Source organism: Tupaia chinensis, unplaced genomic scaffold, assembly GCF_000334495.1.
Source record: "Tupaia chinensis unplaced genomic scaffold, TupChi_1.0 Scaffold139757_1, whole genome shotgun sequence".
Lineage (NCBI taxonomy): Eukaryota > Metazoa > Chordata > Mammalia > Scandentia > Tupaiidae > Tupaia > Tupaia belangeri.
Window position 1 is genome coordinate 213,901 of NW_006199637.1, and position 12,887 is coordinate 226,787.

A 12,887-nucleotide genomic window follows, 5' to 3' on the forward strand; every position below is an offset into this window, starting at 1 on the left:
CTGACCAGGGAACATGAATTTCAATGAGAAAAAAAAAAAAAAAAAAATTACAGCATCAACTCGTCGAGAACAGTATCTTGTAATTTCCAGTAAATTGGAATCACTGCGAGTCATTTTCCCCACTTGAGTGGCAGGTATATTAATTTCTTGTCGTTTGTCAGCCATCAAAAATAAATTGTTTATAAGGGATGGGGAGAAAGCGTCAGAGACTCAGTCTGAGGCTATTATTCTGGTGTGTGAGTCACAGGGCTCGGGGTCTTCGAAGCACCGAGGCTGGCTTCCACGGACTCCATACAGAAGTGGGCCCTGGTAAAATGGAGCAGCCTCGAGCCCAGGCCCCCTTGGGCGTGCTCTGGCCCGCCCACTGCCCTGATCTCACTTATTCATCCCCATCTCCTCCAGGAGAGGAGTGGACAGCTCCCCAGAGGGTACCTCATAGCGGCAGCCACCCTTCGTCACACTCTGGCTGCCCTACCAGCACTGAATCAGGTCCCAGAGGCAGGATTTCATTTCATTTTTTCAATCACCTTTCAAGCAGGCATTATTATCCCCCTTTGATAGATGAGGAAACTGGGACTCAGAGAGGGTCAGTAACTTACCCGATGTCACACAGCTGGTAACGCTAGAGGGCCACAGCCAGTGTTGGGGTAAGTGCGAGGTACACAAGACACTTCAGGCACAATGTTGAAGGAGGCGCTCATTCTCAGGGTCAGTTGAGTGTGGGGTCAGCACCTGGGAGGGAGGAGCCTTGCTGTCCCACCATACCCCCAGCTCTGAGAAGTGTGGATTTAGATCTGCATTAGTTTGGATTTAGGTCTGCATTCAGACCCTTGCTTTTCTCACTGTGGCATATGTCAACCCCAAGATCAGTCTTGTATTAGCAAGTAGAAACATCCAAAGGAATGAAGCTCTAATGGTGGGATTTCAGGCCTCAGGGAGCTGATAAGGAAGCTGCTCCTCCCTCCGTCCCCTACAGCCAGCGCAGTCAGGAAGCTGCCTGCCCCCCTTATCTTAAGCTAGCCCTCATCCAGGTTAGAAACGTGGGGCTGAGGCCACCACTCAGGAAAGTAAAATCTAGTTACTGGCACTTAGTTGCGAAGCTCCAGTCTGCTGGACTCTGTAGAGCTGACCCAGCACAGAGTCTTTTCAAATCCACTTTTTATCTCCATGGGGAAAGGGTCCCTGTCCTCATTTCCTTCCTCAGTAGTGGGAGCAGAGGCTCTGAGAAGTTGACCAGACTGTAGAGTGAGGACTAGAACCAGCGTGTGACTCAGGGCTTGGCATGGCTCTTCCCATCCCACCTCGCTGCTGAGAACCAGGTCAAGACACACACATGCTGGGTTCAAACTTGGCTAGGGCAGAGCTGGAGAGATAAAGGGAGAGGCTCGGGGAGGAAAATGACAGTCAGGAACAAGCAAATTCTAAAATATAATAATTTGGCTAAATTTAAACATGTAAGAGAGTTCATAATGATTCATCATGCATGCAGATCGACGCAAATGACTATGTAAATAACTATGCAAATAATGCAGAAAGGAAGGAGCAGGGCGAAGCTCACCTCTCCACATAGAGCAGGGGTGGGCAGGACTTCACCCTCGAGCAGAAGTTTTCTAGGCAAACCACATCTTCAAGTTAAAATGACTTTCTTATGTGTCTTGATCAAGCCCCAGAAACCTGGGGCCTGCTGCCCTGGACTACACCCTTCCTGGAAGCCGCCACAACCACCATTCCCTATCCCACTTCCACCCTCTGGGCTAAATCATTCTGCTGCTTCTTGCCTCTCTCCATAAGCCTCCCTTTCCCCTCTAACATTTAATTATCCTTATCACCTTTTTACTGGATCAGGATCGAGCAAGGGGATTAGGCTGGGCCCAGAGCTTCTCAGACCCCTCTCTCTGTGCAACCACGTAAGTCTCCCAGCAGCACGTCAGAGACGAAATGGCCTCTCGGAGGGGAAACGCGCAGCTTTGGGGCACAATCCACCACTACCAGCTGAGTGGCACAGAATTACTGCATCTCTCTGAGCCTCAGTTTCCTCATCTGTCAGTTGGGAGTAATAGCACCTGCTGTTTATGGCCCTGTGGGTGCCATGTGCACACCTGCACGCATCACGCCGCCATTGAGGGTGCTCAGTAACGGACTCCGACATCTCTCTCAAACCTGCAGCCCACGCCATTTGGGGAACTACACAGATGTCCTATTCCAGCCACCTGCGAGAGCAGACAGACCTGAGGCGCCCTCACTCCTACCCTTCATTTCTTCCTGCTTGTCTAGGAGCCCTGTGCACCCAGCAGCTCCACTGTGAAGCTGACCTCAGCCCTCCATCCCTACCTCCCCACGCACAACCAGCTGAGGCCTCCCACTCCTGCCCCACTCTCCCATCTCCTTCCAGGTCCTGAGCACCTGACAGCCCTTCCTCTGTGCAGAGATTTTCAGCTTTCTTGGGGTATTCACCCATGATCTCCTTGTGACACCGCATGTCCATGTGAGCTTGGAAAAGACACATGATTCTTCTTTACGAGGGAGGAGACTGGGACTTAGAGGGCACGCAGGCAGGAAGTGGCCCCTCCGAACGTGGAACCACACTGCCCCTCCACTCTGCCTCCTCAATGTAGCCACCCTCTGGTGAGAATTCTCTTTTTATAGCTATGACTATCTCTCCAATTTTTCTGTAAGCCTTCGAGGGTTTAGAGCCCATCTCAGGTCTCCTCTTGCCCACACAGCCAAATGCCATCCCCGACATTCAATAAGCTCCAATTAGCGCCTGCACACCCAGCCAGGGCAAGGGGTGCAAGATTCTCCAGGTGCGTTCCAGGGAGACCTGAGTTTCTCACCAATCACTTTAGCAAAGAGCCAGTCCTCCAGGCTTGCCTCTGCAGACGGGCCTGAGCTCTGCTTTGGACAGCCGCCAGGAGGCTCCTCACATGCTCTGGACAAGGGATAGTTCCTAGAACTATGGCCCCACTGTGTGTGCACATGGGCAAAACTGTCTCGTGTCTCTCCCTAGTCTTTCATGAAGGACCCTGGGTCTGAGTACATAGGGATGTAAGAGTCCTCCGTATCCCTCTCCTGGGCAGCTGCTGTCTGGGGAGGCATTTGTCAGCTGGTGTGCTTGCTGTCTTCAAGACACACACTCTTCTGGTACCTTCATGACTTACATCCCATTTCCCCCATCCTCGCTTGTCTTATCCAAACAACCTAAGAGGCACCAGAAATAATCCCACATCTCCACGCGCTGTTTTTCTTTTCTTCCCGATAGGTGCTTTGCTGTCTGCACACACACTGCTCCAGGAGGAGTGACTTTCGGAATGGGAATAAACTCTGTTCTCAGCCATTCCCTGTGGGACCTCCCTGTTTCTAACCCCTGTGGGGAGACCCAGAACTTTGTACCAAGTCAGCTATTGCCATTACTACCCTGCTAATAATAGTAATAAATACTCATTTACTTCATTGTGGTGCCAGCCACAATCCTACACCTTCATGTCTTGATTCCTTTAACCTCTGCTAACACAGAGAGAGTAGGAGCTAGGGCCTCTGGGCATTCCACCGTGCAGACCTGGAACAGAGAGGCTAAGGTGCTCGTCTAAGGTCTCATGAGTCCATTGATCTTGGGTAAGACAAGAAAGCCAAATAGGGAAATCCTAGATATTCAGGAAACCATCACCCCAACACTCACGCCACATTAACAGCCCTCTCTCTCTCTCTCTCTCTCTCTCTCTCTCTCTCTCTGTGTGTGTGTGTGTGTGTGTGTGTGTGTCTGTCTGTCTGTCTGTCTTTCTCCTCCCCCCTTTCTTTCTGTCCTGCATACCTGACTGGTTCTTTACCTTCCTGGCTTTGTGACTGAGGCAACTCCCTGTCCCTCTCTGAGCTCGATTGTCCTCTCCTAACAATGGGGAGAGGAATCCCTCCTTCTCGCCTCAGGAGGCTGAGGAGGACAAGGAACTGTAAGACCATGACAGTGATGCACCTGGTCCCCTGGCAGCTGCCGTGTTGGCAGGAAAGGGGTCGGTCTTCATATCATCAGGAGCCAATGTGCTTTGTCCCGTTGCAGCATCTCAGGCTACGGAGCGGCCGGCGGGAAAGGTGGGAAGAACACCATGATGCGATCCCATGGCGTGTCCGTGCTGGGCATCTTCAACCTGGAGAAGGACGACACGCTGTACATCTTGGTTGGGCAACAGGGGCAAGATGCCTGCCCCAGCGTAAGTGCCCAGAGTGGGATGTTTTCCTCCGTACTCACCTGGGATTGGGGCAGGGCAGGGGCGGGGGGCTCCCGGAAGGTAACAAAGCCCCACATTCCTTCTGGGAGTTCACGTTCGAAGATGGCAGAACTTGCCCCTTGCTCTACCTGCAAGTGCCCCTCCTTTTCCAGGGCTGTCTGAGTACTTAGGAAGCATGTAGTGTGTGGTTACCAGGGTTCGCATCCCCACAGGGACTAAACTGAGGCCTGGGCTAAACTGGAGGACTGAATTCTACTTGAATGGCAAATGTTTATTCTCAGCGGAAGTATGAATTGGAGCCTTGCTAAGACACCATTATCTTTAGCCATAATGTTATAATCAGAAAAATACATGTTAAACATTTCCTGTTCAGCTCAAAATTACAGACTGAGAGTCACTTACACGGGGCAAGAGGCTTCAAAAGGTTCTTGAAAAATGCACATTATTTAAAAACTATGCATATATTTCCACTTTTTGCACGAAAATGAGCTTGTACTTTAATTCTATATTCTGCAAAGGTCTTGAAGTTCCATCCCATATGTACGTAAATGCACAGAAAAAGTCCTGAAAGCTTCAAATGGGGCAGTTATTACTGAGAAGGGGACTAAGTCGGGAGTGCTTTATCAGTAATGTTGGAATTATCACAAAAAGGATGTATTCATATATTATTTATTATTTATGTGGTTGGAACTTAAAAAAGGAAGATGGAGCACAAGCTCTGAGTCCAGTGCCATGTAGTGTCACACCTCCCACTTTACGGATAAGGGCAATGGAGACCAGAGAGATCAAGGAACTGGCACGGTTGCTCACAGCACAGCGCTCCTGCGGCTCATCCCCCGCCTGCTTGGGCCTTCATTTTTGTGGCCTTTGCTCATTTCCATTTGTAGTCCGTCACTGGACAAGCCTCTGCAACTGCAGAGACAGCCTATCTTCTCGGTTTCTGATTCCACTGGGGTGTCCAGCCATCAGAGAGGGAGAACTCCAGCAGCTGGAGTTGAGAAAATCCAGAGTGGTGTAAAATCAGGAGCAGGAGACAGTCAAGACTAAGTAGCAGTCATGCAAACCCCTGGCACCCCAGATGTTCACCTACGTTGCAAGGGGAGGCAAGACCCTGGAGGTACTAGCTATCCAAAGAGGAGCTCAGTACCCTCTAGGGCCAGTCTTCTGGTTGGGCCCAGGCCCCACACTCACCTGGTGCACTGCTTTTGCCTGAGGCAGGGAGCTGTGTGCTAAGACCAAGGATAGCTCCTTTTCCAAGAACTGACTCAAGAGTCACCTTGGAGGACAGATGTGGGAAAGAAGTTCAGTTCCACAGAATCACTCAGGGTTCCTCCGAGCCAGGTCCTGGGCTATTAGCAAGACGAAAGCTGTGCCTTCCCTCCTGTACTTTATAGGGTTAAGTAAAACCGCAGAAGTAAGCCTAGCAGGCACAACCTTGTACATGAGAAATGTCTTGACTCTAGCTTTTATTTAGCAACTATAATCAGGACTTTCCAACCTGATATAATATATTAAGTCATTAAATTACAGGCTGCTGTAATTTTCACAGGAATTTATTGAGTGCTAATGTAATTCTTTCATCTAAGCAGAAAGATTGCATTGACTTCTGCAAGGAACTTTTACTTGATTGGATTGTAATCAGTTATGTCTTTTCACAGGACCAATTCTTTTTTGTTTTTTAATTCAATTGTAATCTACTTGTTCCTCTGAGTTGCTGCACTTTATCATTTTTATTAATCAACCTGCTTGCTCTCAAACTTTGTGGATGTCCAGGGAGGGAGGGTTCCCAAGAGGGGGAGAGGTGATTCTCAGCTGGGCAGAGGGTGGCCCCTTCTGCTAGCTGGGGGGACATAGCATGGGCATGTGTGAATCGGTCTGCCCTTATTCCACAAGTTCACCCCGAGGAGTTATTTGGAAAGAGAAAGCAGTGACCATTTTCAGGTGCTACCTTAATCGCTAGTTCTCTGTAGGCAGAAAAGTTGCATTTAGAGATGTTTCTCAAGAGAATGAAACGGACTCTCAGAGTTGAACTGCAGGATTCGGTAGCCTTTACTGCTTCCACTGCATATCTGGGAGAATCGCACTTCCTGTGTGCCTGGAATGGGATCCAACTTCTGGGAACACCTCACTCTCCCATATCTCCCCCCCCCCCAACACACACACACACACCCTTCAGTCCCTGTTACTCCAAGTCCTTCCGTGCCTTACCTAGTGGCCTGCATCTAAATCAGGGTTGTTCAACAGTGGCACTGTTGACATTTTGAAGCAGATAATTCTTTGTAGCTGGGGTTGGGAGAGCTGTCATGGGCATTGTAGAACATTTACCAGCATCCTTGTCCTCATTCCACTAAGTGCCAGGAGCATCCCCTCATAATAACAAATAAAAATATCTCAGAAAAACAAAAACTAAAGCTTCAGACATTTCCAAACACCCCCCAGGGAGGGGCAAAATCACTTTCCTAATGTTAAATCCCACCACTACCATCACCCATAAGGCGAATATAAGGGCAGCTCACATCCGAGACAGCTCTCAGTTCTTTTGAATTTATGCAGCAAATATTTATGGAGTACCATTGTATCTGTGCCAGCCATGTTCTAGGAACTTGGGCATATCAGTTAACAAAAGAAAGATCTTTGCAGGGGCCAGCAGATGGCATAATAGTTGTTTCTGGACTCCCACAAAGTCAACCACAGTTCAAGTCCTGGACCCAAAAGCTTAAAACTTAGGCTGCGGGTGTGTGCATGTGCACCCAAAATCCCGACAGGGTAAAGGAGGAGAAGAGACTGTGCCGTGGCCATTGCCCCCTGCCAAGGGGAGGGTGATTTCTCACTTTCCATCTCTCTCGGTCTCTCTGGTGAGCACACACGCCCTACAAGAAAAAGAAAATCCTCTCTCCAAAAAAAAGAAAAAGAAAAAAAAAGAAAGAAAGAAAGAGAGAAGGAAAGAAAGAAAGAAAGATCTTTGCTCTTAGAGCTTACATTCAAGAGGAGAGAGGAAGATTGGACAGATAATAACTACTGAAAGTGTGGGGCTGAGCAGAAGCCAAGCGAAGAGAAGACAGATGTACCAGTGTTGGTGTCACCTTACAGCTTTAAATAGGGTGGTCGTAGGAAGATTATTGAAAAAGGGCCTGGTGTGCTGCGTCCTAAGGGATTGAACCCAGATCATATGCAGGGTCCCAGGGAAGGGGTATGCCTGTGTGTGCTGAAGGGCCACCTGGATGAAGGGAGCAAGAGAACGGTAGATAAGGGGTGAGTGTGGAGTAATGGGGCTGGGTCCAGCCATCGTAAGGACATGTTCAACCATAAGAGGGTTTTGAGCCCACAGTGACATAAAGTGATTTATATCAAAGGCCCTGGCTACAGTGTGGAGAAGAGGCCTCATGGGCACAGTGGAACTGTCAGGGTCGTCGATTCAGTGGCTATTGCATAATTGGGGCAAGAAATGGTGGCAGCCATGGAGGTGGTGCAAAGTGGTTGAGTTCTAGGCATTTTTAAATGTCAAACGCAAAAGGATTTCCTACTAGATTAGATGAGGAATTGAGAGAAGAGTCAAGGGCGACTAGGCATTGCTCGGGAGCCCCTAGAGGAGGGGGCTGCCATCCTCTGAGTTGGGGAATGTGGCAGAAGGAGTGGGTTCCAGGGCAAGGGCAGGAGCTCAATGTCAGGCAGACGCAGTTGCAGAGTTCTGGGAGACAACCAAGCGGAGATGGCAGGTGGGTGCAGATCTGCCCCTGGAGTTCGGGGGCGAGTCCAGAACGAAGCTATAAATCTTAAAGAATTCAAATTTGAGACAAGACGGAATTGCCCAAGGTGTGGAACAGTAGAGAGGACCGAGGACTAAGCCTTGAAGACTCCAATGCTTAGAGGCCAGGGAAAAGAAGAAGAGAGAGCAAAAAGGGGCTATAAAAAAGGAGTAGAAGGGACTGACCAAGGTGTGGAGTCCTGGAAGAGAGACAAAGAAGTCGATCGGCTCTGCTAAATGCTGTTGTTGGGTGTAGCCGTTCCCCACCCACCACGCGCCTGATCTAAGAGATACCTTGAGCAGGGCAGTGAGGGATGGGCATGGGTCCAGCCATCCTCAGGCATCACCACTCCCTCCTCTCCCCCACAGCAGTCTCCACATTCTGCTTGCAGGAAGAGGGCATCCCCAAGGGTTGGCAGTCCCAGTGCGGCATCCAGAGGGAAGAGAAAGGAGAGCAGTCTTGGGAGCTGGGCCTTCTTAGCACCATTGGTTCAGATTCAGCGGCCCCTCCATTTATAAATAAAGAGGCGAATCCAGAGAAGCGAGGTACCTCACATAAGATGGCCCAGAAAATCTCTCCAGAACCATCAAGAACCAACCTAGACTGTCTTTTATGCTCTGTCCAGCTGGGAGCTCACATTTCCTCCCGAGCCCCAGGCCTGGCCCTCGGGGCCTGGCGTTTGCAGCAGCTCATTCCCCCCACACACACACCCAGGCAGCCATCAGCAGGGTTTCCGTTCCTGGTCTCCCCACTCCTGCCCCACCCCCAGCCCTGGACAGCGCTGCACATACAGGCGAGAAATATCAGCTCCACAACAGCAATTCAGAGCCTTCCACCCACACTAAATCCACTCTAAAAAATATCAAATTATTTCCATCATTAAGTCCAAAATGCCATAAAACAAATTGCATCTTGGCTATTTATCTGGAAATTTCTCTAGTACTCATTGCCGGCACCCCTGAGTGCGTTAGCATAAGGAGTGGCTCAAGATGGATTGCCATGTCCACTGGCTGGTTACACAGCGGCATTTGATGGAGATTTGATGTTTTATTGCCTTTTTTCTATTAAGTGAAAGAAAAGTCATCTTATTCTGAGGTCAGGCTCGTGTTTGGAGCGTTCTTCTGAGTGGTGGTGGCTGTTCTTGAAACACCACCCTCTTTCTTTTCTTTCTTTTTTCTTTTTTGGAGAAGTTTTTGCTATAGGGCACATACGCTCGCCAGAACGACAGAGAGAGACAGAGAGATAAAAAGCAAGAAATCACCCCCCCAGGGAGGATGGCCACACCGCAATCCCTTCTCCTCCATTCTCCTCTTGGGATGTTGGGCACGCACGCACACGCGCCCGGCGTGAGTTTAAGCCACCGGGTCAGGGACTCTAACTGTGGTCAGCTACATGGGAGTCCAGCGGCATAGCCATCGCGCTAACTGCTGGTCCCGAAGCACGACCCTCTTTATTCAGGGATTCCCAGGTTCTGTGTTATGGTCATCTCCAGCACATCCCCAGGGACTCCCAGATACCTGAGCGCCCACCAGGAACACATGAGCCCAGAAGTGAATCTAAATAAAGTAGCAGAGGCAGCCACTTATTCGGTCTACCAGGTAGGAGACACTGTCCAGATACCCTACTTGTATTACCCGGAGCAAACGTCACAGCAACCTGTGGGATCCGTGTTCCCACTTCACACCGAAGCATCACCGGCACTGACCGCCTCCTCCATGGTCGCCCAGGACTGGAGGCGAACCCAGGCTGTCTGACTCCAGGGCTCACTCCCTATTCCACCTGGCAGACAGAGAGCTCTGCTTAGGGCTGTGTGAGGGATTTCTGGAGGCAAGAAATGGGACGTGATTAGGGGTGAATGAAGTATCTGAAATGGAGAATTGACTTCCTGGAGATGAGCCAGGAATAACCTCTGAAGCTCACCTCCCATTGCTGCTTCTCTTCCCATGATGCTTCAGAACTGCAGCGTCCCCCAGAACCTCATGGCTCTCCTCTACCTAGAGAGTGAGTCTAGCTCCTTTGGTTGTCTTCAAGGCCTCTAGCCATGGTCTGACTGTCCAGGTAATTCCCTCTACCTGTCCTGGGTAACACTCCCTTCAGCCCATCCCACCACATAGTACCTTTGTCATCCCCTCTTTGGAGTCCAAAGGATCCTAACAGCTCCTCCTAGAACATCTCTCCTTCCTAAGATGGGCTTTTCTGAACCCAAGAGACTTGCGCTTTTCCCCAAGCACCTCACTGGCCACCTCCCCTCTGTGTTCATGCTACTCTCTCCTCCTGGAGTGGTTTAACCTTCCCCCATCTGTGAAAAAACAAACAAAAAAGCAAACAAACTCTCATCCTTCAAGGCGCACTAAAAGCCACCTCCTACAGGAAGTCCTCTCTGCTCACCATTCAGCAGTAAAGGCTTGCTCTCCTTCCCCCAACTTCTCACAACATTTGTATCTAAGCTGTTCTTGAGGGCCTTCCCTCATACTGTCCAGAATGCCCGTCATTTTGTGTCCTTTCTTCCTGCTCAGCACAAAAGTTTCTGAGAGACAGATCCTCCCTTTACACATGGACGGTCTGTGTGCTGGCAAGTGGGGAATCCTGGATGGGGCACAAGCCTAAAGTGCTTTTCGTTTCTACAGACAAACCAGTTAATCCAGAAAGTCTGCATTGGAGAGAATAACGTGATAGAAGAGGAAATCCGCGTGAACAGAAGCGTGCACGAATGGGCAGGAGGAGGAGGAGGTGGGGGTGGAGCCACCTACGTGTTTAAGGTAAGCTCCTCGGGCATCATGCTGGGAGCTGCACGACCAGCCTGGGACCCGAGCACTTGGATGCTCTTAGCCCCCCTCAAAGATGAGCAAACAGAGGCCCCGAGGGATGTAGGGTCGTCTGTCCAGAATTGATTTGCCAGCCCAGTTTCACCATTCCAGCCTTTGCCAATGTGTATGTGCGCATGTGTGTGTGTGTGTGTGTGTGTGTGTGTGTGTGTACAGTCGTCCTTCAATATCCACGGGGGTGTGTGTGGGGGGACTGCAGGAACCATAACCTCCAGTCTCTTAGGTAAAATGGCCTAGTCTTTCTATAGAAACTGCACGCAGCCTCCTGCAAGCTGTAAATCATCTCCAGGTGACTTACGGCACCTAATACGATGTAAATGCTCGAGGAACCGTTGCCGTACTGTATTGTTCAGGGAATAACGACAAGGAAAAAGGTCTGTCGCTGTTCAGCACAAACATGGACAATCTTTTTGTTTCCAAATATTTTGAAAAATATCCAATGGTGGATACAGATCTAGTGGATACAGAGACCAACTGTGTATGTGTGTGTGTGTACATATGTGCATAGACAGATGTGTGTGTGTGTGTACAGGTGAACAGATGTGTGTGAGAGCGTGTGTGTGTATTTGTAGAGGTGAATAGACGTGTGTATACATATATCTATAGAAGGATAGATGTGTGTATATATGCATAGGCAGATAAATGTGTGTATACCTGTATGTATAGAGGTGTGTGTGTATGTGTGTGTGTGTCTCCAATGGCTTTGTTTCGCGGATGCAGAGCTAGAAGGAGTGCAGGCAGGGCTGACAGGTTCTTGTACCATGTCAGAGCCATCGAACCTGCTCGGACCACCAAGAGGTAGCCACTGCCTGGCAGTCAGATCTTCACATCTAAACTAGGGCTCAGGGCTCCAGAGTGAAGCCCCACTCAGATCCTCAGTTCTCGAATGTCTCCCCTGGCAGATGAAGGATGGATTGCCCGTGCCCCTGATCATTGCAGCTGGTGGTGGCGGCAGGGCCTACGGGGCCAAGACAGAGACGTTCCACTCTGAGAAACTGGAGAATAACTCCTCAGTTCTCGGCCTGAACGGCAATTCCGGAGCCGCAGGTAAAGCCCAGTCGGCCTCGGCCTCTCCCAGGACGTCTCCCAGGGCCACGTGGGCTTCAGCTCTGCTGGGAGCCATCACAAACCAGGTGCCGGTCTCTGGCACTGAGAGGCTGGGCACTCTGGATGTGGGTGCCCACGTTGAGGGAGGCACCCTGCCAGGCTGGGCCTCAGACTCACAGAACACTGAGAAAAGGAGAGTGAGCCTTTAGCTGACTGGCCAAGCCCCCCGCACCCCCAGTCCTGCTTTTACCAAAATGCAGTGGCTAGAGCTGCCCCCTAAGTTTCCCCCTTCCTCTGGGGCACATGGGTCCCCCAGTTAGAATGGAAGCTGACGATAGAAGCTGGGCCTCCTAGGCACCTGCCAGTCCAATCATTTCCTCCCTGGGAAACTTCTGTCTTGAATCTCCGCAGTGGGCCTCGCTTTTCTTGTCGGTGACACAGAAAGAGGAACAGACACTGATAAGGAACGGATTCTCTGGTTCCCCGGAAGTCAGCCCTCTCTAAAGAGAGCAAGTGCAATTCTTCCTGGTGTTTTCTTTTCTGCCCTATCAGACCAAAGGAGGATCTTTGAAGTCATTTACAATTCGGGATTCATTAAAACAAATGCTCAAACTTTCTCTCCAGTGGAGAGATGGCTAGAAATAGAAGCAAGGGAAGGAGCAGTGGCCGGGCCCCTAGTGAGGTCACTGACAGCATTTCCAGTGCTCCACCCCTGCCTGTCCAGCAGAAGCTCGCTACAAAGCACTTCCCCATCTGTTGTACGTGCACTTTCAAAACCTTCCTTGGGAACCAGCAATTAACGTAATGGCTATGTCGCTGGACTCCCACGTAGTCGACCGCGGTTTGCGTCCCGGACCCGGTGGCTTAAAACTCACACCGGGCGCGTGTGCGTGCATGCCCAGGATCCCGAGAGGAGAATGGAGGAGAAGGGATTGCGGCGTGGCCATCCCCCCTGGGGGGTGATTTCTCGCTTTCTGTCTCTATGTCTTTCTCTGTCTGGCGAGCGCATGCGCCCTATAGCAAAAACCTCTCCAAAAAAAAACAAAAAA

The 12,887-nt window shown here is 50.3% G+C and overlaps 1 protein-coding gene across 1 annotated transcript in view; it reads left to right on the forward strand.

The window, feature by feature from the left end:
- ALK (ALK receptor tyrosine kinase) overlaps nt 1-12,887 on the forward strand; it is a 216,418-nt gene that overhangs the window by 156,325 nt on the left and 47,206 nt on the right. Inside the window, 3 exon segments of the mRNA XM_027765802.1 lie at nt 4,052-4,202; nt 10,594-10,725; nt 11,694-11,838. Coding sequence (XP_027621603.1) covers nt 4,052-4,202; nt 10,594-10,725; nt 11,694-11,838 — 428 coding nt within the window.